Raw genomic sequence first — 22,718 nt, 5'->3', positions numbered from 1 at the left:
AGCTCTTTTGATGGATCATTTAAAATCCTGGTATTCATGAGGTTGTAACTCCAAGAACTCAATTTTTGAATCTTCAATGAGAAATATAAGATAAGATTTGTGGAAAAGCTTCATTCAATCCATCATTGGAAAGGAAATATTTGAGGTTTGTGTCATTGCAAAATAGTATCAAAATTCATGTTTGACCCGTGTGTAACTGGAAAAAGTCCAAGAGACTCCCAAAGCAATTTGCTTTCAACAGGGAATATTTCTGTCCTTCTGTCAAGTGCTGCTTTAGAAAAATGTCTCCTTCACCTCTCCCTGAGGTTTTCACCACCTCAGCTTTGTCAAACCCCAAACCAAACATTTCTGTGATCCAGTGAGAAGCACAAGCCTTGAGACTGAAAGGAGGAAGCCCATGCTTAAAAGGTGGCAGGAGAACAAAAAAAAAAAAATCCTAATAAAGAAGAACCCAATAGCTCATCCTCAAAAAATGTGGCAATTTGTAAATGTATTTGTATAGACTTCAAGGCAACAAACATGTATTTTTTTATAAGTTTTGTAGAAGAAAATATGCAATTAAAGGATTCCAAGATCAGTAAGAACTCTATGAAAAGACTGTTGAATGGAGACCTAACATGAATCTTCATCTCACCAAAAGGCTCAAAGTCTCCTTCCAGCTGAATTATTCACTGGGATGTGACAGTGTTCACAGGGGTTCTTGGATGGGGCAAGAGATGAGGATGTTTACTCCATGTTCAGAAGGCTTGATTTATTATTTTATGATATATATATATTACATTATAAGTATACTAAAAAGAATAGAAGGAAAGGTTTCCTCTCAGAAGGCTAGCTAAGAATAGAAAAAAAAAAGAATGATAACAAAAGGCAGCTCTCTCTGTCCGAGATAGCGCAGCCCTTAATTGGCCATTAATTATAAACATCTAAGGTGGGCCAATCACAGATGCACTTGTTGCATTCTACAGCAGCAGATAATCATTGTTTATATTATGTTGCTGAAACTTCTTAGCTTCAGCAGGAAAAATCCTAAGAAAGGATTTTCACAAAAAGATGTCTGCGATGCCTGGACATTCAGCATTTGCTAAGGAGAGGCTGAGATCCACTGCCCTGGCGCATCTCCCATGGGCTTGTCTTGTTGAGCTGGAGCTGAAAAACTTGTGGAAGAGGCTTCAACTGGATTTGGATTTAGAGCCCACCTGCTTGCTCCAGACCAAAGACCTGCGTGGATGTACTCAAGGTAACCTCCCCAAACTAAACCAAAATCTCTCTTTAGACAGCACCAGAGAATTTCTTAGAGTTCACAGAAAATTCACAGAATGTTCCAGGGCTGAAGGAGTACCCTCTGGCTGCCAGTACAGACAACATTTTAATCCTCTGAAATAATCGTTTTTCTGACTGTCTTTTTCAGAAGCAATCCTTTTCTTTGGCTCTTTGAGTAAGGCAATGCTGGCACCCTGGATGTGCACGTTCTACACAGTGACAAGGGGCAGATAAACACCCCCACACAACATTCAGCACCTCACACACCCCTCCTGCCACTCAGGGTGTGCAGGAGTGAGCAATCCTATCAGCCTCATCCTCACCTGCCTCCCAACACTTCATTTCAGTGCCTTGAATGTGCCTCAGGACAGATAAGCAGAGCAAAAATCTAGATTAACATTTATTTTTATCTTTCCTGCGCACTTCTGGCTGTGCTGCTAGGTTAGAGAGCAGCAGCTCAGATGTTGAACAGCACATGCAGTCACGTGGGAGCACCACAGCACAGGAAAGCTGCCTTCAGCCTGTGGCATTGGAGTCAAAGATGTCATTTTATGGAATGGAGATGAAATTTCCTGTGTCCCAGCCATTCCCTTTGATCGTTGCCTGTTTACTCAATCCACAAACCAAAAATAGAAATGAAAAAGGATGTGTTACCACAGCAGCAGAAGGTTAAGAAGGAAAGGATTGGGTCAAAAATAAACCACTTCTGGATCTGAAAGGAAATCAATCCATGAGGCAACACTGCGTTTCCAGCAGAGCTATTCCATGAGCCTATAGATTGAAAAAGCACAGTCCTGCAAATCTCTACCCTCACAACAGCTTCAGCTTTCCCAACAGAGCCACTGGCAGCACTGAATTCACCATTTAGCACCCCATGGAAGGGCAGAGGGAGGATCCATGGGACGGGCTGGATGACACATTGCTGATGGGACACATGCAGCAAAGGCAGGGGACAACAATGGCAATGTCATTCTGCACAGAGAGGGGAGGAAATGCTGCTGGCCATGGGGTCAGTTTGGCTGAAGTGAGCTCAGTGATGCCAAGCTATTGAATAAACATCCTTTGGGCTGTCCTTCCTCAGCCTGAACCTCTCTGGAGCAGACAGACAGCCACTGAACCCTCCTGAGTTGAAATGCTGTGGATGCTTCTGCACATCAGCTGCCCATAATAATGGTGCTGCAACAGCAGTGGGAGTTTTTCAAGACAGTGGCTGGTCAATAGACTCAGGGAAAAAAAAGAGTTTCTCTCTTTCTCCCAGGAGTATTCATGCTTTTTATTTGCTTCACAGTGATTCCTCCTGCTGCAGATATTACAGGATATTAGCAGAGGCTGTTCCCCAGAGCACTGGACAACCTCTTCCCACAGAAATGCTTCACATTGTGCTTTCCTAGAGTGCAGCTTTTGCACAACACCAGGCCCTAGCACAAGGGCCATGGGTTCCCTCAGCTCCAGAGATGTCCTTTAAACCCACGTCCTCATCCTGCAAGGGTCTGGACCTGCAGGGAGTGTTTGGAGATCAGGCCCCCACACTTTCCCAGAGGAAGCATCAGTCTCACCCACTCCCTGGTCTCTGAGAGCTCTTCCTGCCTATTAACTCCCACTCCAAAACATGTAGTTCCCTGTGAACGAAGATACATTTGCCTGTCAGAAAGCTTAATTAGCACAAATGGAAACTGTCCTCCCCATCATCCTCCTCAGTCTGATCTCCAGCTAAGAAACAAGGATGTAGTTCAGTTTATTTTGATTTATGTTCTGGATTAGTGACAAGTGACAAACCTGACTATACTACTTACTCCTTTTGCTACAGAAAAGGTCTGTGCTTTGGCTTTAAAAGAATGACAGTCAAGTTTTATTATCCATAAAACAGAGTTGATCTGTCACCACCATAATGTCCTCTCCCTGCATTTTTCCACTGCCCCTGACGAAACATAAATCCCTTTAAAGGTCAAACTCTACAGGTAAACCAATACAAGAATTCATGATTCTTTACCTTAAGAACACAACTGCAAATGAATTATAGCAAACAGCTCAGTTGTATGTAGGATTGTGCTTTCCCGGGGCACTGGGTGCTACACACCTCTCCCTGCTCTGTGTCTGCTCACGTCAGTTGTAGCTTTCAAACCCACAACACTTTTCCAGGGTCAAATTCTATGCCTGAACACCACACAGTGCTCAGAGAGCACTATTTTTTTACAGCCCACTGCACTGAGTACCCAGGAATTAGATGCTGTTCACTCTGTAATTTTCCATTTTTGACTGACTGAAACTTTCTTCTTTTCTAACCTTCACGTCCCCCATTGCAACCTCACCTCCAGCTGAGCTGCCTACTGAGCTCGCTAGTGAGAGACACATTTGGTTTCTCAGTACATCAGCTAACACTTAGGTCTTTGATCATCTGCAGCTGGGCAGCTCCTGCTTTGATCAGAAGTAAGCTTTTCTTGATCACACTACACGAATTAAAAAGTCCGAGACTTCAATCCTGCCTTCAAGCAACACTTGGGTTGAGACACTGATTTTGTCTGATATACTGAACAAAGGTTTAAAAGTATAATTTACTGCAATGGTCAGGCATCTTTTAAGCAGGATCATTTTCTGAAGCTGCCTTCCCATTCATTCTGCTCACTCCTGAAGTGCCAGTTCCCAACCCTGCCTGCAGTGAGGCTGCAGCACTTGCACGGCGAGACCGCAGAGCATGGCAGGAAGGATTCCACCCACCCTGCAGGAAAAACAAAGATCTTTCCAAAAATATACATTATCCAGTGACTAAGAAATGAGAATAAAAGAACCAAGCCCTGCAGGCTTCTACTAAATGCTTATTAAGAGTGCTGTCCAATTAGCAGTGCCTGTGTTCATCACTATGGGCAGATCCATGGCCAACCTTGGGTCGAGATTCACCTTCCTTACTCAGGAACGCTCCAAGTGTGCCAGAGCACACATTCCCCAAAGCACAGGGGACTCACAGCATCTGGCAAAGTCTGCATGGAACCTTCAGGTCCCTGGAGCAAAAATAGAGCTGGGGTGGAGCCTACCACAGCTCTAGAGGCCCTGGACAATTCATCTGGAATAGAGCACAGTAGGTGTTGACTTCATCAGAGCCCATTGTGAGAGACCAAATCCCTCTGGCCTTTGCTTCTCTTAATGCTTCTATGTGACAACATCAAAACCCACAAGATTTGGTCAAAGGGTTTAAGGGCTTTACATGAATTCAGGGTTTTTTCTCCCTTAATAAAAGCATCCTACCACTTTGCATGGCCTGTTCTCCCAAGACTATTTTGTCCCATTGGGAAGGGATGATCCCTGTTCAGCAGGTGAAGGAGCTGATGTAGATGTGGCAAGGGAAGCAGGAATCTTTGATGCTCTTAGAGTAACTTAAACTTCACTTCACTAGGACTGTGGCACAAAAAAAAAAAAAAAAAAAAAAAAAAAAAAAAAAAAAAAAGAAGAAAAATCACATTGCTGCTTGTGCTGTTTCTGCTATTTGAGAGCCTGAGTCAAACTGTCCACAACAGGATGATGCCTGAAAGGCTGAACTGAGAGAGGAAGAGCTGTGGGTTCAACAGAGGAGACTGGAGAAGCATCAGGCTTCTTTTGCACAGCTTCATGAGACTATTTGATTGTCTCATCTCGGGGGACAACAAATATTAAGAAAGGCGGTTCACATTCCTCCTGCCTACCTCGTGCTGATGACAATGTCACTGGCAATACTGGTTTAAACCCTGTACCATTTTCATCTCTAATGCCTTAGATGTCTAACTGATCATGAACTTCCAGTATGTCTCTGTAGGTGGGAGCAAAATATGCCACCATGAGCTGTGTCATGTAAAAAAATTTAAAATACAAGCAAGATAAAATGGTCATTTATCTCTGTATGTATCATGTAGTAATAGCTCTTATGAATTACTGCATCCACTTCTGACATTTCATCTTTGGGGAAGATTTGAGACACTGGCGAGAGTTACAAAAGGACTTGCAGAAATTTTCTGGATTCTAAAATATTATGAGAGGCGTGTGAAGCTTAATCTAAACATATGGTGACTGAATAAGGAGATACTGCACCAGGAAGCAATTACCAGTGGCAGGAAGGTTTTCAATGCAGTATAGCAAGGAAAAACAGTATTCAGTGCCTGGAAGCTAAAGATAGAAGTGGCATGCTTAGTTCAAGATTAGTTGTCTTTCTAGAAGAATCAAAGTAACTAAAACTCAGGATGTGGAATTCTTGTACAGGGGTTTAGGTTTTCCAGGAGATTCTTGTAGCTGAGATTATAGATTCATGAACCCACTGGTCATTCACTTTGGATATTTTTGTATGTTTGGTCTTACAGAGTTGTAAGCTTTCCTGGGGTTTCATAATAGATGATTTTAGATAGGTCCATCCATCAAGACAAGGACCATGATATTGCGCCTGTTTTCCAAATTAAAATTTTTGCTTTCAAAAAACCAAAAGTGCTTCCATGAACCAGCCATAAATCCATAAGTTTGATCTTCTTCAGAGGAGGAGTGGCTTTTATATTTTTGTCCTTTAAAGGCTTTTCTTGTATAGCTCACTGAACATCCCCAGAAAAGTAGAAAGTGCACAATTTTTTTCTAGTTGGAGTAGCTCCTTTTCTGGATTCTTTTTCTGACCATGACTCCACAGGTATCACACACCCTATCTGTGCAGTCAAGATGATGGCTGTGATGCCCTGAGGATATATTTTTCATCACAACCATGGAAGCTCCTGGCAAACTGTCACTGGCTGCTCACTGCCATCTTCATTATGATCTCCCATCTCATCTCCAAGTCTCCACACACAGATCACTTGGAATTGCTTGGCTCTGCTGCTCATTGCCTCATTAGCAATGGGAATTGACCAAACATCCCCTCCTGCCAAAGGCACGTTGTTCCCTTCCCATCTGCTCACTGATTTGGGACACAAGGCTTTCTCTCCATGGTTTCAGCCTAGCACAGCACCACAGTAAGTTGCAGAACACAGCTCCACTGCAGCAGGCGTGGGTGTAGCAGCAGGAGCTCCAGCAGAAACAGCCCTAAATGGCACAGCAAAGTCCAGGCTGCCTCCTGCTTCTCCCTGGAGATAAGCCCACCTTGCAGCCCATCAGCACCACCACCCCCTGTGCTTCCCAGGCCCTCTCTGAGCCAGGCTGACACCCATCCTCATTTAGAGGTGTTCCCACTGCGCTCTGTGTGTGAATGATTTATTGGAGATTGCATTGGATTTGAGTTTCAGGGACATGTTGGTGCTTCTTGTCTTTTGCTGTGTCAAACCAATGCTGTCTCTTGACAAGCAGCAGTGGAGTGTGCTGCAGGAAGCCCTGTTTTCCCAATTTAATTTCAAAATTCTCAGATTTTTAATAAACTGGTTCTTGGGTGTTTTAATCAAGCCCTTTCCCATTCACTCTGACTGAAATAATCTGCTGATGTTGTTACCCATATGACCACCCACCTAGAAGATACAGCAACATTCATGACAACCCTTATGCATCAATGACATCTTAAACCCCACATTTTAGCTTATTGCAAGCATCTGCCTTTTTTTTTTTTTTTTTTGTCATTTTTAGATTTTAAGATCCTTGTATGAAGAACTCAGCAAGGTGACTTAAGCAAAATCCTAAGTCCTTATATTCACTTCTGTGAAACATGTATTTGACAAATCAAATTGATTCTACTCTTTACTTTGTAGCCAGTGGGGACAAGACAAAGCTTCAGATTTGTCATGCTAGAGAATTCAGTGTGCAGATTGACAGGCCTTAAAGTAAGATCTCCTCTCACCCACCAAAGGTTTCTGCAGTTTTATCACAGAATTTTACATTGAATTTTATCTGCAGCTCCAGTTGACTGAAGGAAACACCATAAACCAACTCATATGGCAGACAAGTCATCCTGTCATTAAGGCAGCTTCTTGCCAGTGAAAAATTACTTAAGCGTGAAGACTCACAATTCCAGTAAGTTGGAAAATATATTAAAAGGAGAGCAGAAGAATCAGGGCTCTGGGAAGGGGTTGTGTATATCACTTGTCATAACCAGCACTAGATAAAACCCTTGATCTGATTCTCCACAGGGATGCTCTAAGGTTTAACAATGCTTAGCACAAAGTAAAATGCAAAAGATAGAAATATGAGTAATGGGTGATGCACAAGAATCAAAAATAAGCCAGTGTTCAACAACTGGTTGTTATTGCATCTGTGTGGGTAGTCCTCCTTTGGTTGAAATCCCTATGGATTTTGTGGAGCTCCTGTGCTTCACTTTTACTTCTTGTTAGTAATCACTATTTCCTTGACACCTAGGAGGCCTTCAGCAACATAATGAAATGAAGACTCTGGTGCCCAAAAAGGCCCAGCAAATTGGGATCTGTCAAGTGCCTGCCCAGAGCAGTGTTAGGTGACACAAAGGGGATCCACACTCTTGGTTGCACCACATACATGACACAGGATTTTATTTCCATGGACTGCTTCTACACAGTCTGAAGAACTGTCTTTAAGCACTGTGATGAAAACCTGGGTTAGCTGAGTTACCCCAGCTCAGCAGAGCTGTCAGAGCAGGGATCAGTGTGAGAAATGTGTTTGGTTTCAGACTTCAGACATCAGAGGGCTGGAGCCCCTCTGCTCTGGAGCCAGCCTGGCCCAGCTGGGGCTGTTCAGCTGCACCAGAGAAGCTCCAGGGACACCTCAGAGCCCCTGCCAGGGCCTCCAGGGGCTCCAGGAGAGCTGCACAGCCCCTGGGGACAAGGCAGGCAGGGACAGCACCCAGGCAATGGCTCCCACTGCCAGAGGGCAGGCACAGATTCTGGCACATTGGGAATTAGGAATTGCTGGCTGGGAGGGTGGGCAGGCCCTGGCCCAGGGTGCCCAGAGCAGCTGTGGCTGCCCCTGGATCCCTGGCAGTGCCCCAGGCCAGGCTGGATGGGGCTAGAAACAATCAAGGATAGTGGGAAGTGTCTGGGTCCATGGCAGGGGAATGGCACTGGATGGGCTTTAATGTCCCTTCCAAAATATTGCGTGATTTTATCTAAGGCGTGCCTCAATGTTTACTGAAATCACATAACACAATAATATTAATATCTTTCTTACTTAATCATTTTCATGCAGTGTTTAATCTTCACTGCTCATTGGTTTCTCTAAGGCCACTATTCTCATTAAGTCTGGCTGACTTGCAATTCTAATGCACTCATTCTTTCTGCGTGCTTTTGCTTTGGAAGTCCTTCATTTTGATCTAAACCTTCACTCCTACAGGATGAGTTGTCAGCATCTCTACACCCTGTATTAGGTTATGTAATTAAAAGATAAAGAGTAGTTCTAGAATATGTTCAAGTTGATACCACACATGCATGAATAAACATATGTCTTTATATATATAAATGGTACAAGTGAATGGAAATGATATTCACATCTATTTCAATTAATATCTTTAAACACTAAATCTTTTACAAGAAGGTGGTGGCACAGCAAACTGCAGAGCTATGCAGTGAAAAGGTATTCTGTGTGCTTATGTTGACATACAATTAGTTTTGTGCACTTCAGACATCTCTCTGGAGTCCTGTAAATATATACAAATAAAATCAGTTCTGTGAAATGTAGTCTGCAAGTTTTCCATTCAGTGGAAAGAATTATTCATTAAAGGAAGACTTGTTTCCATTTTACAACAACAGCATAAAGTTGAGTGTCAGATTAAGACTCTCAGGAGATGTCTGGTGACAACACAGTCAGAAAGGTGATCAAATGTAAATAGTAAACAATTTTGACACAGCTCTGCAGTAGTCACCACACAGTCTCATCTCCACACTTACAAAGTACTTTTTTTTATTTTCCTATATTCCCAGGTTCCATACAAAAGGATAAATAATATCTCTAGCACACTTAGATGCGAAATATGTTGCAGGTAGACTTATCCCTGACTGAAAAAGCTTTCAGCTCCACCGCCAGTAACACAGAACCCCAGAATGTCTTGAGATGGAAGAGACCCACCAGGATCACCAGCCCAGCTCCTGCCCTGCACAGACCCCAACAATCCCACCCTGTGCATCCCTGGCAGCGCTGTCCAAAGGCTCCTGGAGCTCTGGCAGCCTCGGGGCTGTGCCCATCCCTGGGGAGCCTGGGCAGCGGAGATACAGTCACTGACATATCACATAACACAGGCTTTGAAATACACATTTTTTCTTCATTGATATTATGACTTTGTCCTGTTTATATCTAGCTTGTGTGGTTTGTTTGTGTAAAAACCCCTTGCACCTTGAACCTGTTTGTCTTTGAAGAGGCTGAAGAGACTGAGAGCAGCACTGTGGCTCCGCCCCTCACGACTCTGTCTTTTGTATTCAAGGCTTTTGGTTCCCTGTCATGCAATCAATGATGGTTCAATTGCCTCTGTCAAAGGTGTCTAGAGGAGGAAATCTATATTTGTTTATTTTCTCATGCCTTCAAGATGATGTGTGTCTTTGTGTCTCACTGAGTTCTTTTATACGCCAAGCGCCTAAACTGAAGACTTTGTAAATACAGATTATATATGCAGATACTGAAAAGGCAACAAGAGAGGAAGATATATACACACACCAACACATATACACATGAATCCTTTTCCCCCCTGCTCTAAGAGAAAAACTGCAGTGGAGGATGGTTGTTCTCATAAAGAACCTTTACAAAGCCAACCAGCAGAGCAGCAGGCAGCACTCACAGGATCACATTACAGCAAGAGCCTGAACAGGAACTGCAGCATTGCTGTGGCTCAGTGACACGATGATTTCTGGCAGGTTAGACTCTGCAACTTCTGCTTGCCTTTGAAGTGCTATCAGCTCCACAGATGCAGTGGTGTACGGTTACAAAATGATGATATTTAAAATAAAATGGGCAATTTACCCAGTGTTTTGTTTATACACAAGTACTAAGTGTAAGGTTCTTTTAATTGTTTTTGGTTTTTTCTTTATTTTACAGCTCTTTCTAAGATTTCCCTGCTGCTTATTGCACTCGATGCTACACATGACTCAGGATTTTTAACTACTCCTGTAACCGGTGTTCCAGGAAGAGAGCCCAAATATCCACCCTGTGCCTGTGCCTGGATTTGTGCAGATGGCCTGGGATAGCTGTGGAGTTCTCTAGGCACAACTGCTGCCAGTTTTCTGACTCTGCTCATGACCCTGCAGACACCTGAGCCCATGTCAAACCCGGAAGTACAAAGAGTGCAGCAGCACATCAGTGCTTCTCATGTTGCCAAATACTGTAAATAAAGGAAATACTCCAGCCTTATCTTGACAGAACACTTTTCCCCTGCTAGGCCCTGAAAAGAATTTAAATTAAGCTATGTTTTCATGGAATACATGTTTTATTCTAAAGACCACATTCCCCAGTGTGCTCTGTATGCACCAGCAGTGTTATGTTGGGACATTTTCTGCTGAAATCCCATTCTCCCATACTGCCACACCTTGACACACAGCATTGGTAGGGAAACAGGAGAGGACAGAACATAGAAACCACCCTCCTGCAGACTTAATGGATGCTTATGGCACATTCCAAAATGTCCCCAAGGCCTGCAAGGGGGAAAGCAGCACAGTGCTTGGGCATCCCTGACGTCTTCTGTACTGTGGGGAGCAGTGCCAGGCAGCCAAAGCACACTGCAGGTCTCATTTTTCATACAGCCTGTGCTCACATTTGTGGTTCACACAAGGAGAGAGAGATCTCTACAGCCATTCCCTCGGGTGTTGGTACCTGGTGCCTGTGTCACTGCCACTCTTCACTGCTCCGTCATCCGTGAAATTAAAGGTGCCGGTCCAATTTGCCAATTCCTCTCCATTCTGCCAGCTAAACTGCAGCCCTCTAGCAAGAAAACGAGGCAGTTGATATTTGATATCATTCATTAGGTCAAGTCTATCAGCATGAGTTCTCATGTCCTATTTATTAACATACACATGTGACTATGACACATTCATCAAAAGCAATTAAAAGGTACCAAGCGCAACAAGATATCACCTTATTAGGGTAAACAAATAATATTTACTTCCCATAGACTCTGCAAGTCGTTGGATGAAAACAATACCAGGTTCCCCACACAAATTTGAAGGCCAGTAGTTATCTGTGTTCATAAACAGCACACATCTATGAGGAGGAGGAAATTTCATTCTCCAAAGATAAGGGCAAAAAGCTGGAGACATGGGAAACCACAGGGCCAAAGAAGTAAAAGCTCCAAACTTCAGTTTTACATCTATAGGCGTTGCTAAATGTGTTGGGCACTGGGTCGTTCCTCTGATTTGCTGGCTTTGCTAGCAAAGGATGTGTCATTTTGTGACGTCTCTATTAAAGTCATAACACAGTGCTTATTTTGCCTGTTTGGTAAGATGGCATTTTCTTAAAGCCAATGCATAAATGCAATCACCACAAGCCCCTGTTTTCCAAACTTTCACAGATTTGTTCCAACCCCCATGAGGCTTGCAGTCTTCTGGAAACTACACCAGTAGCAGGGTAGAAATTTAAAAATGCTGGGGAAATATTGGACAACACAAGCCAAAACCCTTCTCTTATCTCAGAAGCCAATGAAGAAGGATCTTGCGGATTGTTATTTTTAAACTTCTCCTTTTTAACCCTATTTCATTATTTCAGAAGCCCGTCAAGCTGAGTTGCAAACATTTGGTGCTGCCAATACTGAAAGTTAACTTCCCAGTTGGGCTGTGTGGGGACAGCCAGGAAGCAATCTGCCAGCAGGCTTTATCCAAAACAAAGGGCATCCAGGACCCCGATAGCTTTGCTGGTCACCAGGCTTATGACAAGGGATGGTGAATCTCTCTGGCCACATCCATCCTCCTGTCTAATTGGAGCAATCATCAGCATAGGGAATTAAGAAGGAACAACATGGGGTGTTAAAAAATGCCCAAGGGAATCTTGTGAGGTTTAACAAGGCCAAGTGCTGGAGCTGCACCTGGATGAGGGCAGCCCATGGGATGAACCCAGGCTGGGGCTGAGCAGAGGCAGCAGCCCTGGGAGAAGGAGCTGGGGGTGCTGTGGGTGAGAGCTGGGCCTGCCCCAGCCTGAACCCCCTGCCCTGGGCTGATCCCCAGCGTGGGCAGCAGGGCAGGGGGATCCTGCCCCTGTGCCCCTGGGCTCAGGTGAGAGCCCACCTGCAGAGCTGCCCCAGCCCCGGCTCCAGCAGCACAAGGAGCTGGAGCTGCTGCAGGGAATCCAGAGGAGGCCACAGAGCTGCTGCCAGGGCTGGAGCCCCTCTGCTCTGGAGCCAGCCTGGCCCAGCTGGGGCTGTTCAGCTGCACCAGAGAAGCTCCAGGGACACCTCAGAGCCCCTGCCAGGGCCTCCAGGGGCTCCAGGAGAGCTGCACAGCCCCTGGGGACAAGGCAGGCAGGGACAGCACCCAGGCAATGGCTCCCACTGCCAGAGGGCAGGCACAGATTCTGGCACATTGGGAATTAGGAATTGCTGGCTGGGAGGGTGGGCAGGCCCTGGCCCAGGGTGCCCAGAGCAGCTGTGGCTGCCCCTGGATCCCTGGCAGTGCCCCAGGCCAGGCTGGATGGGGCTTGGAGCAGCCTGGGACAGTGGGAGCTGTCCCTGCCCATGGCAGGGGGTGTGACTGGATGATCTTAAGGTCCTTCCCACCCAAAGCATTCTGTGACTCTGTGAAACCCTTGCAGTCTCTTTCTCTTCAGCCCCGTTTAACCCCCGCTCCTTGGAGCCCAGCCTGATGCTGCTTTGTCGTGAGGAGACGATTGCGGCTCTGAACTGAATCCCGATGGATGCAGGTGAGGACACGCGAGCTGGTGTTCGCCCCTGGCGCTGTCTTGGGTGGGTGAACACCGCCCCAAAGGCTGCTCTGAGCCCGGCTGGTCTCTCACCAGCCCCGCAGGGTTTGCGACTCGCTGGCTGAGGGTCCCAGGGTTTGGGCATCTGGGGGTTCCCTGCCAGATCCCTGGCTGTGGCTGCCCCTGGATCCCTGGAAGTGTTTAAGGCCAGGCTGGATGGGGCTTGGAGCCACCTGGAATAGTGGAACCTCCCCCTGCCCATGGCAGGAGGTGGCACTGGATGAGGCTAAAGTTTCCTTCCTGCCCAAACCACCCTGTGATTCCATGATTAATGTCCAAGTGTGAATACATTATGCTGTAATAGCCATTGGGTAATGCAGTGTTCTGGATTGTCAGGCAGCCCCATAACTTTCGTTTTTATTCAGCTGACCGGCCCAAGGTAAAATTTATGAATCGAATATTGGTGTGTGAAGAAAACATAAGAAAATTACTTGGACACCTTCACTTTGAGGCTTGTTGAAATAAATGCTTGTGGTTCTGTCCCATATACCACAGTCTTACACATTTTTTACCACACTAACTGGTATAGAACCATGGTTTCTTCAAATATATATCTTTGTAAAAGACATTTAAGTATATGGCCTTAAAAATATCTTTTAATTGTTAAAGGCATCACTGAATGATACATTGGGAGAGAGGGTAGAAGTGTGGGAAAACCAAGCTGGAATTGTGCCTTTTAATTGGATTTAAATTCACTATTTGGGACTTCAATATTTGCTTGCAAATTGAAATAGAGAGCATTAATCCAGATAAATGGCTGGTCTTGGTGTGTCCTCCAGAGGTGAACTCTTCTACAGCATAGCCAATATTCAGGCAGATTAAATGAAGAATTAAAACATGCAGTAAAGTCCCTTCCCTGTCTGTGTGTCTTTACTCTGTATGTAACAGCTGAAAGGAAATCTAAGTAAATGTTTCAGAGTGGAGGGGGGTGAATCTGTCCATCAAGCAAAACAAATCGTAAAATCACTTTTTAATGCCCTCCTTTCATCAAGCTGGTTTTGGGGAAGGGCGTGCACTGCAGCAGAAGCACAAAGTGTAAAGGACATTCTCATTTTGGGTAAGATCCAAGGGGAGATTGCAAGACTAACCCTGAGGAATGGCAGATATGCCTTATGATGACCAGCTTGAAATAGTTAGCTTTGAAGTGGCAGGGTGGGGATCTAATGGAGGTACAAAAATATCCAGGGAGGGATCTGGGTACGACACCTCTCTGTGGTTAAGGACAGAGCTGTGAGCTGAGCTTAGGGTCAGATTAAAGTTAAGTGTCCAGCCCTGAGCCAGCCAGACCACACAGGGCTCTTCTTCCAACAGGTACTCCAGGGATTAACAGAATACAGACTTATAAATGCACAAAACACCCCACCAAAGAAACTTTTCACAGCTTACAGAGCTGTGTGTCTCACTGTAAGTCTGCAAGAGTAAGACCAAGCTGCTGCTCTGCATTTTTTCCAGAGGTGGTGCAATAAATCTCTTTCTCACAGTAAGAACTACTTCCATAAATAATGGTTTGTGGTATTAGGACTGAGTAGATACCAAGGATGAGACATTTAAAAACACTGAATTAATTCTGTTTCTAACAGGATTACTGAGAGCTTTACCATTGATTTCAATCAGCCTTGAGTTGGGAGAATTTAATTTTTGAAATACAAAATTTTCTAATCCTCTCAGGTTTGAGTTGTAAGCATCCGTAAAAAATTGTCTGGCCAAATGTGCAAACAGCCTGAGAAAACAGAAAAGAGACTTGAGCTGCTTCATCAGTGTATTTCTTTGGCATTCTATTTGAGTCAAATTCTACCCTGTTCACTCTCAGCAGTAACTGCATTTAAACAGGTAAACAAATTAAGGTTCTGTGAATCAGAATTGCAATATAAAAGCACACAGAGCACAGACACACAGAAAAGGAAGAGAAAAAGCATCAGAGCAAAAGGGAGGGTAAGGAAAGATTAAAAGAAGGTGAGGAAAGCTGAGGAAATGACTGAGACATCAAGGCCTACTATGTAATTTACATAGCTTGTGTCAAACAGTTCAAACAAAAAAAAAAAAGAAAAAAAGGAAAAAGAGAGAAAAGGGGAAAGAAAAAGAGAAAAGGAAAAAAAAAAGGAAAGAAAGAAAAGCTAAGTGGAAGCTTGGAATTGTTGCCAATGATTGTCAAGTGGAACTTTGCCATTTGCTCAATTTGCCCTAATATAACAACTTCTAAAATTGGGATGTGTCCCCAGCGTGTGATGCTGATGACGGCAAGGAAAGAATTCATAAAAGGTGCAATAACCAGAAACCCTCTCAGTGCAGAGATGCTTCGTTTTGCCCATGAATGTAAGCAAATTGTTCATCAAGGAAGATGTACGTCAGTTATGGATACCATTAATCACAAGACTTATCCCTAACAAACAAAAGTGTGAGCAATGCTCTGCCTCGCATTGCAGAAACTCCATGAAGTTGGATGCCTTAGCAACAGAGGCCTTGAGTTTCAGGTAAATGTCAAAGCAATATTTTGATCCTAATTGGTAACTGTAAGTGTTGAATCAGTGTGTGGTCAAATAAACATCAGTGTAAAGTAATAATAGGAGGAGGGGGTGAAAAGCCAGAAAATTAACAAAGCAGCAGTGACTCTGAAGGGCTTGTCAAAACCGGCTGTTAGGAAGCAGCAGGAAGCAAAGACTGAAAGCCTGTTGCTGCAATCCAAACAAAAAACAACTCCTACACAAGCAGAGGTTTTAATAGCAGAGGATGTCAGATAATTATGAGTGTTTTGAACTACAAGGCAAGAACGAGCAAGCGGATGAATTGCAGGGAGAAGCTTTGCACCCGTGCTGCTGCCACACTGAGATCCCCCCTCAGCAGGGCCTATTGTCCTTCTGAAAAGGAAAGGAAAGGTGAAAACCCACTTCAAACCGGAAGGCAGGGTGTATAAAGGGAGCTGCTGAAAGAAGGAGACCCAAAAGTCTCCAAGCACAGCTGGAGGTCGTGTCTGGGCACTGTCCACGACTGTGTGTGCAGCAGAACCTGCTCAGGAGAGATCCATGTGCTTCCCAGGCACAAGAGCAGCTTGGTGCAGGCGGCACAGTCATCAGCACCTCTGGGTGACAGAGGAGCCATCAGTGCCAGTGGGGCCATCACCTGCCACTCCTGCCACAATTATTCCCCAAATACCACCGGTTCATCCCATTTAATCCCAGGCAGCGGGAGACTTCCACTCACGTCTAAAAGGTGACAGCTACAACTATCCTCATTTGGCATCCACCACAGGCAGGCTAAATCCAAGCCCAAGCAAAAACCAGGCAGAAATGAATGTTATTTTCTAATGGTGAAGCTAAGCCAAAACCTGACTCAGCTTGCTGGCCTGCACAGATGGGCAAGGAAGGAGAAGCAGAGGAAGGGAAGGAAGATATGGATATCCCCAAGAACAAGGCAAATTTTTTGTCTTTCTGAGCTCCCTCTATTATTTGTCTTCACTTCTCCTGCTCTTGCTTTCCAGCAGTTCTCACATCCCTTCTCTGTATGCACTCTCCCTAACAAAGAACCCATTAGGAAGTGACAGGACATCCAGGTTTTGTGACTTCAGCTCCTGTTGAAGTTATTAGCAAATAGTACATTCATTAATTCCATATACATCATTAGTAATTTTATAATCCTGTTTCTGCTAGAAGCCATATACACTTCTCAGATATAGAAGCCATATCCAGCCTCTGTCCTGATGATCGACAGCCCAGGCCATGTAAAGGCTTCCTAAAGTCACTGGAAAATCAATTTCACTGTACCTCAGTTTCCCTGTTTTGTAATTCGTGTGCCCTTGAGGGGGAGGAACTGAAGCCTTTAGTGTTAAATGATCATTGCTGTCTTTGAAAATGGAAAGTGGTGCCCTTAGCCTGTTAGCAGGGGTGTCACAGAGGTGCTGGAAAGTCAGATGGTTAATCTTGCCAGAGATCCAGTTCCTTCTTTCCGCAAAATAAGGAAACTATGACTCACTGTGTCCACAGGGTGTACGGAAAATAAAACTAAAGCCGTGGTATGCATGAGTGACCTGCAGATGAGAGGGACTGGAAGCACTCACTAAAATGGATCAGGGAGCTGGAGGAGCTTGGGTGAGGGGAATATCAGGAGTCTCAGTGTGACAGACTGCTGCACAGGTGAGGAGAAGCACAGCAGCCAGCAGAGACAGCAGCAAGAAGAGGTTTGGAGCAAAACCAAGGACCCCTTTTCATTTTTGCACAGGCCAGAAAAAGCAAAATTAATTACACTGAGCTTGAAAAGATATCAGAGGGGCCTAAAAGGAGTAAAGGACTAAAGTCACCGCAGTGAACAGTGAGACACTGGGATCAGACCCAGCCCAGCAGTGCCCAGTCGGACCAGCCTATGCTCAAAACCCCTTCCCTGACAAAAGGGTCAGACTTAGTCCCTGAAGATAACAAAGCCAGGTGACAAGAACAAGGCAAATGCCTACTTGATTAGTTAAATATTACTTTAAACACCCCAATCAATTTTGAAATAAATATGCAAGGCACAACAAGTTAAAAGATGCAGGACAGAGGAGAGAAAGAAAGAGAGAGAGAGAAAGAAGGGGCGGAAGGAAGAGAAGGAAGGAAGAGAAGGAAGAGAAGGAAGGGAAGGGAGGGAGGAAGGAAGGAAGGAAGGAAGGAAGGAAGGAAGGAAGGAAGGAAGGAAGGAAGGAAGGAAGGAAGGAAGGAAGGAAGGAAGGAAGGAAGGAAGGAAGGAAGGAAGGAAGGAAGGAAGGAAGGAAGGAAGGAAGGAAGGAAGGAAGGAAGGAAGGAAGGAAGGAAGGAAGGAAGGAAGGAAGGAAGGAAGGAAGGAAGGAAGGAAGGAAGGAAGGAAGGAAGGAAGGAAGGAAGGAAGGAAGGAAGGAAGGAAGGAAGGAAGGAAGGAAGGAAGGAAAGAAGGAAAGAAGGAAAAAGAAAGAGAAAGAATCTGCCTGCAGCAGTAGTCCAGGTCCAATTCACCTGTGCTGTGTCAGGTAATACCTGTAATCCAGGTCCATAACCGTGCCAGGCAAGGCACAAATAAATAAAACATTCCTGGGGCCATCTCAAGGACTTGAGCAATATGCTCTCCTTCTAATGTGAGTCCATTAAAAAATTCATATCTTTCGGTGGAAGAAGCATTGAATTTGACCAGCCCAGTTTAGAGAAATACTTATTTCTCCAGAGAAATTAGCAAAATGCAAGTTTTAGTCCTGCTACAAGCACTTACATTCTTCTGCTCACTGCTTTAATAGAGATCAACCTTTGTCTCAGTGACCTACAGCTCTGTAGATAGACTGACAGTGGGTAATTACTGAGCTCATCACTTACCATCTCACAGGGACAAGATTATTAAAAGGCTTTGAAAATTGTATGAAAATAAGTGGAAGAGCAGGAATGGTATATTCAGAGCAAAAGGAAGAAATTAAATAACATGAGCCCCACAAAACACAAAATATGGATGGACAATATAGGAAAGGTGCACATCTGGTTTCACCACACTCTTGGCCTTACAGAATTATACCAGGGAAAACTTTGGCTCTTTATGTTAGAGGGAAATAATAGTATTAAAATGGTGGAGGAGTATATTTTGACTAGTGCAAAAAGCAAAATTGGAAACATAGGTGGGAAGCTTCTGGATTATAACCATTATTACACAGAAAAAAGGTTTTGTTTCATGTAGCACGTTTCACATTTGGGTTAAATCTTGCATCAGATACTCACAAGCAGTATCTGAAAAAACTTGGTCTAAAAGGACTTCCCAGGAAGGAAAAAACACATTCAAATGGTTGGCTTAAACTGGATCTAATGTTGACCAGGACATCAAGAATATCCAAGGATACCTTCCAAACCTTTACAGTCTTACCTTTTCTCATCTGTGGCTGGAAGAGAAACATCCAAGGAGTAATAGATAACCTTTATCAAACTTATTAGCAATAATTATTCACAATTATAATTATTCATAATTTAAATATCCTGATTTGTAATACTGAGGGACAGGACAAAACCAACAACAGAATGAAATTATAGTGAGGGATGTAGTTTTCAAGAAAAGAAAAAAAAAAAAATCAACCAACACAACCAAGCCCTGAGCACAGATACAGGGAATCTCAAATGTTTTAAGATACCAGCAAATTCTCACATTTGAGATGGTAGATGCCTGATGCAGTGTGGGTTCCAAATCTCACCACACCACAAGAGATCTGACTAAAATAATTGCACTGCATCTCAAGCTTCCAGCACCAATATATTCAGCATCAGGTCAAGTGTCCCCACAGTGCCCTGAGGGCTCAGGCTGAAGACAAGGAGAAAAATGCATTCACAGTCAGTGAGGGTGTACCCAGTGCCAGGCACAGGGGTAGCACATATTCTCTCTCTCCATCACAGAGGTGGATGGCACAGTCTTCTCCTGCCACTTAGGCAACCCTTCCAAAATATTTACAGCCTAAGATGTTCAGTTAGGGCTTACAAAAGCCCAGCTTTGGCTGTATTTGCTCTGATAGAAAATGCCAGACCAATGACAGAGGCTGCTTTTAAGGCATTCACCCTGAGAACTAAAGCATAAACCCATCCAAATAAAATGGATGTGAAAGGACATCAACTATCTGCAGGGCTGATGGAAAAGCAAAATGGATGCAAGCAACAGAGGGCAAGCATGCCTCAAAGAAATGAGAGGTTAAGTCCACAATTTGCCTGAGGGAGACATGGACTGCTGAGCAATGAATACACTTGAATTAAAAATTGAGAAATGAAATGAAAAAGCAATCAAGGGTAAGAATGAAGCACAGTGGAAGTAAGAAAATACAAAGCTTTGCGCAGTGATTATGGCTGAAGCAAATCCAGCAAGTGTAAGAACCATCAGGAAACTCCAGCAGGGTCAAAATTAAAGGACCAAGGCAGCAGGTGATCAACATTGGCCACAGAGGTTCGTGGTCAAGGCTGTGATCCATCCCAGGTGGGGAGCATGGGTGGATCACAACCCAAAATGGGAACACAGGTTTCTGGGTTTGGCTTTTCACAAATGGCTTCACCCAGAGTTCTGGGTTTGGCTTTTCACAAATGAAGGCAAGACTGACCTTTGTACCTGCCCACACACAAAGAGGCCAAGCAGGTAATTATTTTCAAAACATCATAAAACAAATTGATGGCATTTCTTCTCTAAGAGAGATGTCTCAGCAGTTAAATCATGTTGGGTGAAAAGGTGTTGAATGCTGGGCATTGGCAAAACTCAGCCATTACTTTGTCATACCAAGGCAACAGGTCTGTGTAAAATGAGGATTTAACCCAGATATTCAGCCAAATACACAAGAATTTTGTTTGCTTGGATGGAAGGAGGCCTAGATCTTCACAGAACAAAGTAGACTAAAGGAAGCTGCTGCTGGGTACTACATGAATTAGAATCAGGATTTAATTTTCTCTGTATTAATGAGTAGGGACAATGGCCACTTTTTGGCTAGCAGGCAGGACACCTATAATCCACTGCTCCAGGGCAAAAAGTTTCTGGAGAGCTCCTACAGCCCAGCACAATTCAAACCAGCCACAGGGTGGGCTTGTGGACACTGGCCTAGGAGCTGCTGGGTGTCCAAAGCCACAATAAAAGGGACAAGTGTCCAAAGGCCACCGTGTAGGACACATCCCTCATGACATGAGGTCAGGAAGGACCATGGTGTGACACACCAGGGAGTGACACGCTTGGATAGTGGAATTTGCACATGTAAAACACTGAAATAAAGGATGCTCATTAACTTAATTGACTGTCATCTCAAGAGTGGAGAAGGACTGGCAATCCACAGGCCAGACCAGCAGGTGGTTTTGCCATCTCAACAGCAGAGGTGGAACAAAACAATGCTGGAAATACAGCATAGAGGGAGCAGGGATATAAACCCTGCTGGTTTTCTGCATCAGGGCCATGGGGATCACTGCCAGGGAGCACAGGACAGGAAATAACATTTCCTCACACTCTAAAATTTCAGCCATTAGATGGTCTCCTTTAAAAGCAAATTAAAATCATGGTTAAAAATCCCCAAACCTTTAAGTATAGAAGGAAAAATTGTTGGATTCAGGAGAATTGCCTAAAGCAACCAACAGTAGCAGTGGGAAAGGGAATGGGGTGACAAATGGGAAGGGGTGACTGCATCCAGCCTCTGGATGGAGGAACATCAACCTGTTGGAGCCAGTCCAGAGGAAGCCACCAGGATCATCAGAGGGATGGAGCAGCTCTGCTGAGAGAAAAGGCTGAGAGGACTGGGGCTGTTCAGCCTGGAAAAGAGAAGCTTTGGGGTGGCCTCTCAGCACATGAAGGGAGACAACAAGGAAGATGGAGTGGGACTATTTACAAGGGCCTGGAGTGACAGGACAAGGGGCAATGGCCTCAAATTGACAAAGGGTGAATTTAGGGTAGATGTTAAATTGTCCCCTGTCAGAGCGGTGGCCCAGGGTGCCCAGAGCAGCTGTGGCTGCCCCTGGATCCCTGGCAGTGCCCCAGGCCAGGCTGGATGGGGCTGGGAGCAGCCTGGGACAGTGGGAGGTGTCCCTGCCCATGGCAGGGGTGGCACTGGATGGGCTTTAAGGTCCCTTCCAACCCAAACCATTCGGTGATTCTGTGAGCCCATGACTTTGGAGACAGCTGAATTAATCTATCAGCTCCCTGTTGGTTCTGCCCCCTCCATCCCATTGCCAGCAGGGATGCCTGCACTCCATGAAATGGCCTTGGGAGTGCCCTGTAGCAGGAACAGCATGAGTCTCAGCTTCTCCTGCTGTGCTCAACTAGATCCGGCCACTTTAAGGTGATGTCCATATCCTGTAAACACATATTTTTTGGTGTTCTATATTGTTTGAAGACTTTGCTTTGTTCTGAAGTTTCCAGCACTCTTCTCTGAAGAAAGCTTCCCAAACCCAAGACCTCCCAGCACCTTGTCAGGGATTCATCCAGATGACTCACAGGATACATGTAATTTCTGTGGAGTAGTAATTCCCTCTGGTTAGAGCTGGAAGCACAGAGCAGTGTGACCAGAGAGAGATGACTCACTAGGTGACCTTCAGATTACGCCTTTTGGGGAAGATATTTCAATGGCAGGAGAGTTTTAACACGGGAATAGATGGTCCTAGGTTATGGCTAGCACTTTCACAGGGTGTTATGAGCTGGCCAGAGGAGCATGTGCCAGAGATGGGGCAGGAGCTCTCAGCTGACCTGAGCTGGCTGGAGTTAGGGCAAAAAAAAAAACATTTTAGGACAAAATACAACTTGGGCCACACGTAGCCTCCATGTCCCCATTTGCAGCTCCTGCTGTCCCTGCTGTAGGAATGACATGAATTTAGGGTACAGATGAAATGTGCAATTCAGGTTCATCTTCCCTGGGTTTATTCCTTTAGTCCATGCAGTGATCACAGATAATCTTACATGGTAAGGAAAGAAGTAAGGATGCCTGGGAATTGATTTGCAAGTGCTGAGTAAAAGCTGCCTAAGATATTAAAAAATGGTGGATTTACCTCAAGTCATGAGATTCAGATATTAATAAGAGGGCACACATACATAAGAGTGATGTTTTATTCTCATTTAGAAGATACAAAGCTTCCAAATCATACAGGCTGCCTGCATGGGAAGGTTTGCTGAATCTTGCTGTATGATTCTTTGCAATCTTTTTTTACCCTCTGGCAGGCCCTGGGGTAGTATTTGTTTAGGGTCTTTAATAGTTTTGG

The 22,718-nt window shown here is 44.6% G+C and overlaps 1 protein-coding gene across 4 annotated transcripts in view; it reads right to left on the bottom strand.

Annotated features, from left to right (window-relative positions):
- Positions 1-22,718, bottom strand: part of ST8SIA5 (ST8 alpha-N-acetyl-neuraminide alpha-2,8-sialyltransferase 5) — a 72,205-nt gene that overhangs the window by 22,134 nt on the left and 27,353 nt on the right. For 3 of the 4 annotated variants that reach the window (XM_063181209.1, XM_063181208.1, XM_063181210.1), the window contains exon 3: positions 10,951-11,058. The exons of the other annotated variant lie outside the window; for it this stretch is intronic. In XM_063181209.1, the coding sequence (XP_063037279.1) occupies positions 10,951-11,058 (108 nt within the window). The remainder of the gene's footprint in view (positions 1-10,950; positions 11,059-22,718) is intronic. 4 annotated transcript variants of the gene reach the window in all.

This window comes from Melospiza melodia, chromosome Z (assembly GCF_035770615.1).
Source record: "Melospiza melodia melodia isolate bMelMel2 chromosome Z, bMelMel2.pri, whole genome shotgun sequence".
NCBI lineage: Eukaryota > Metazoa > Chordata > Aves > Passeriformes > Passerellidae > Melospiza > Melospiza melodia.
This window is presented reverse-complemented; position numbering and strand designations above follow the sequence as displayed.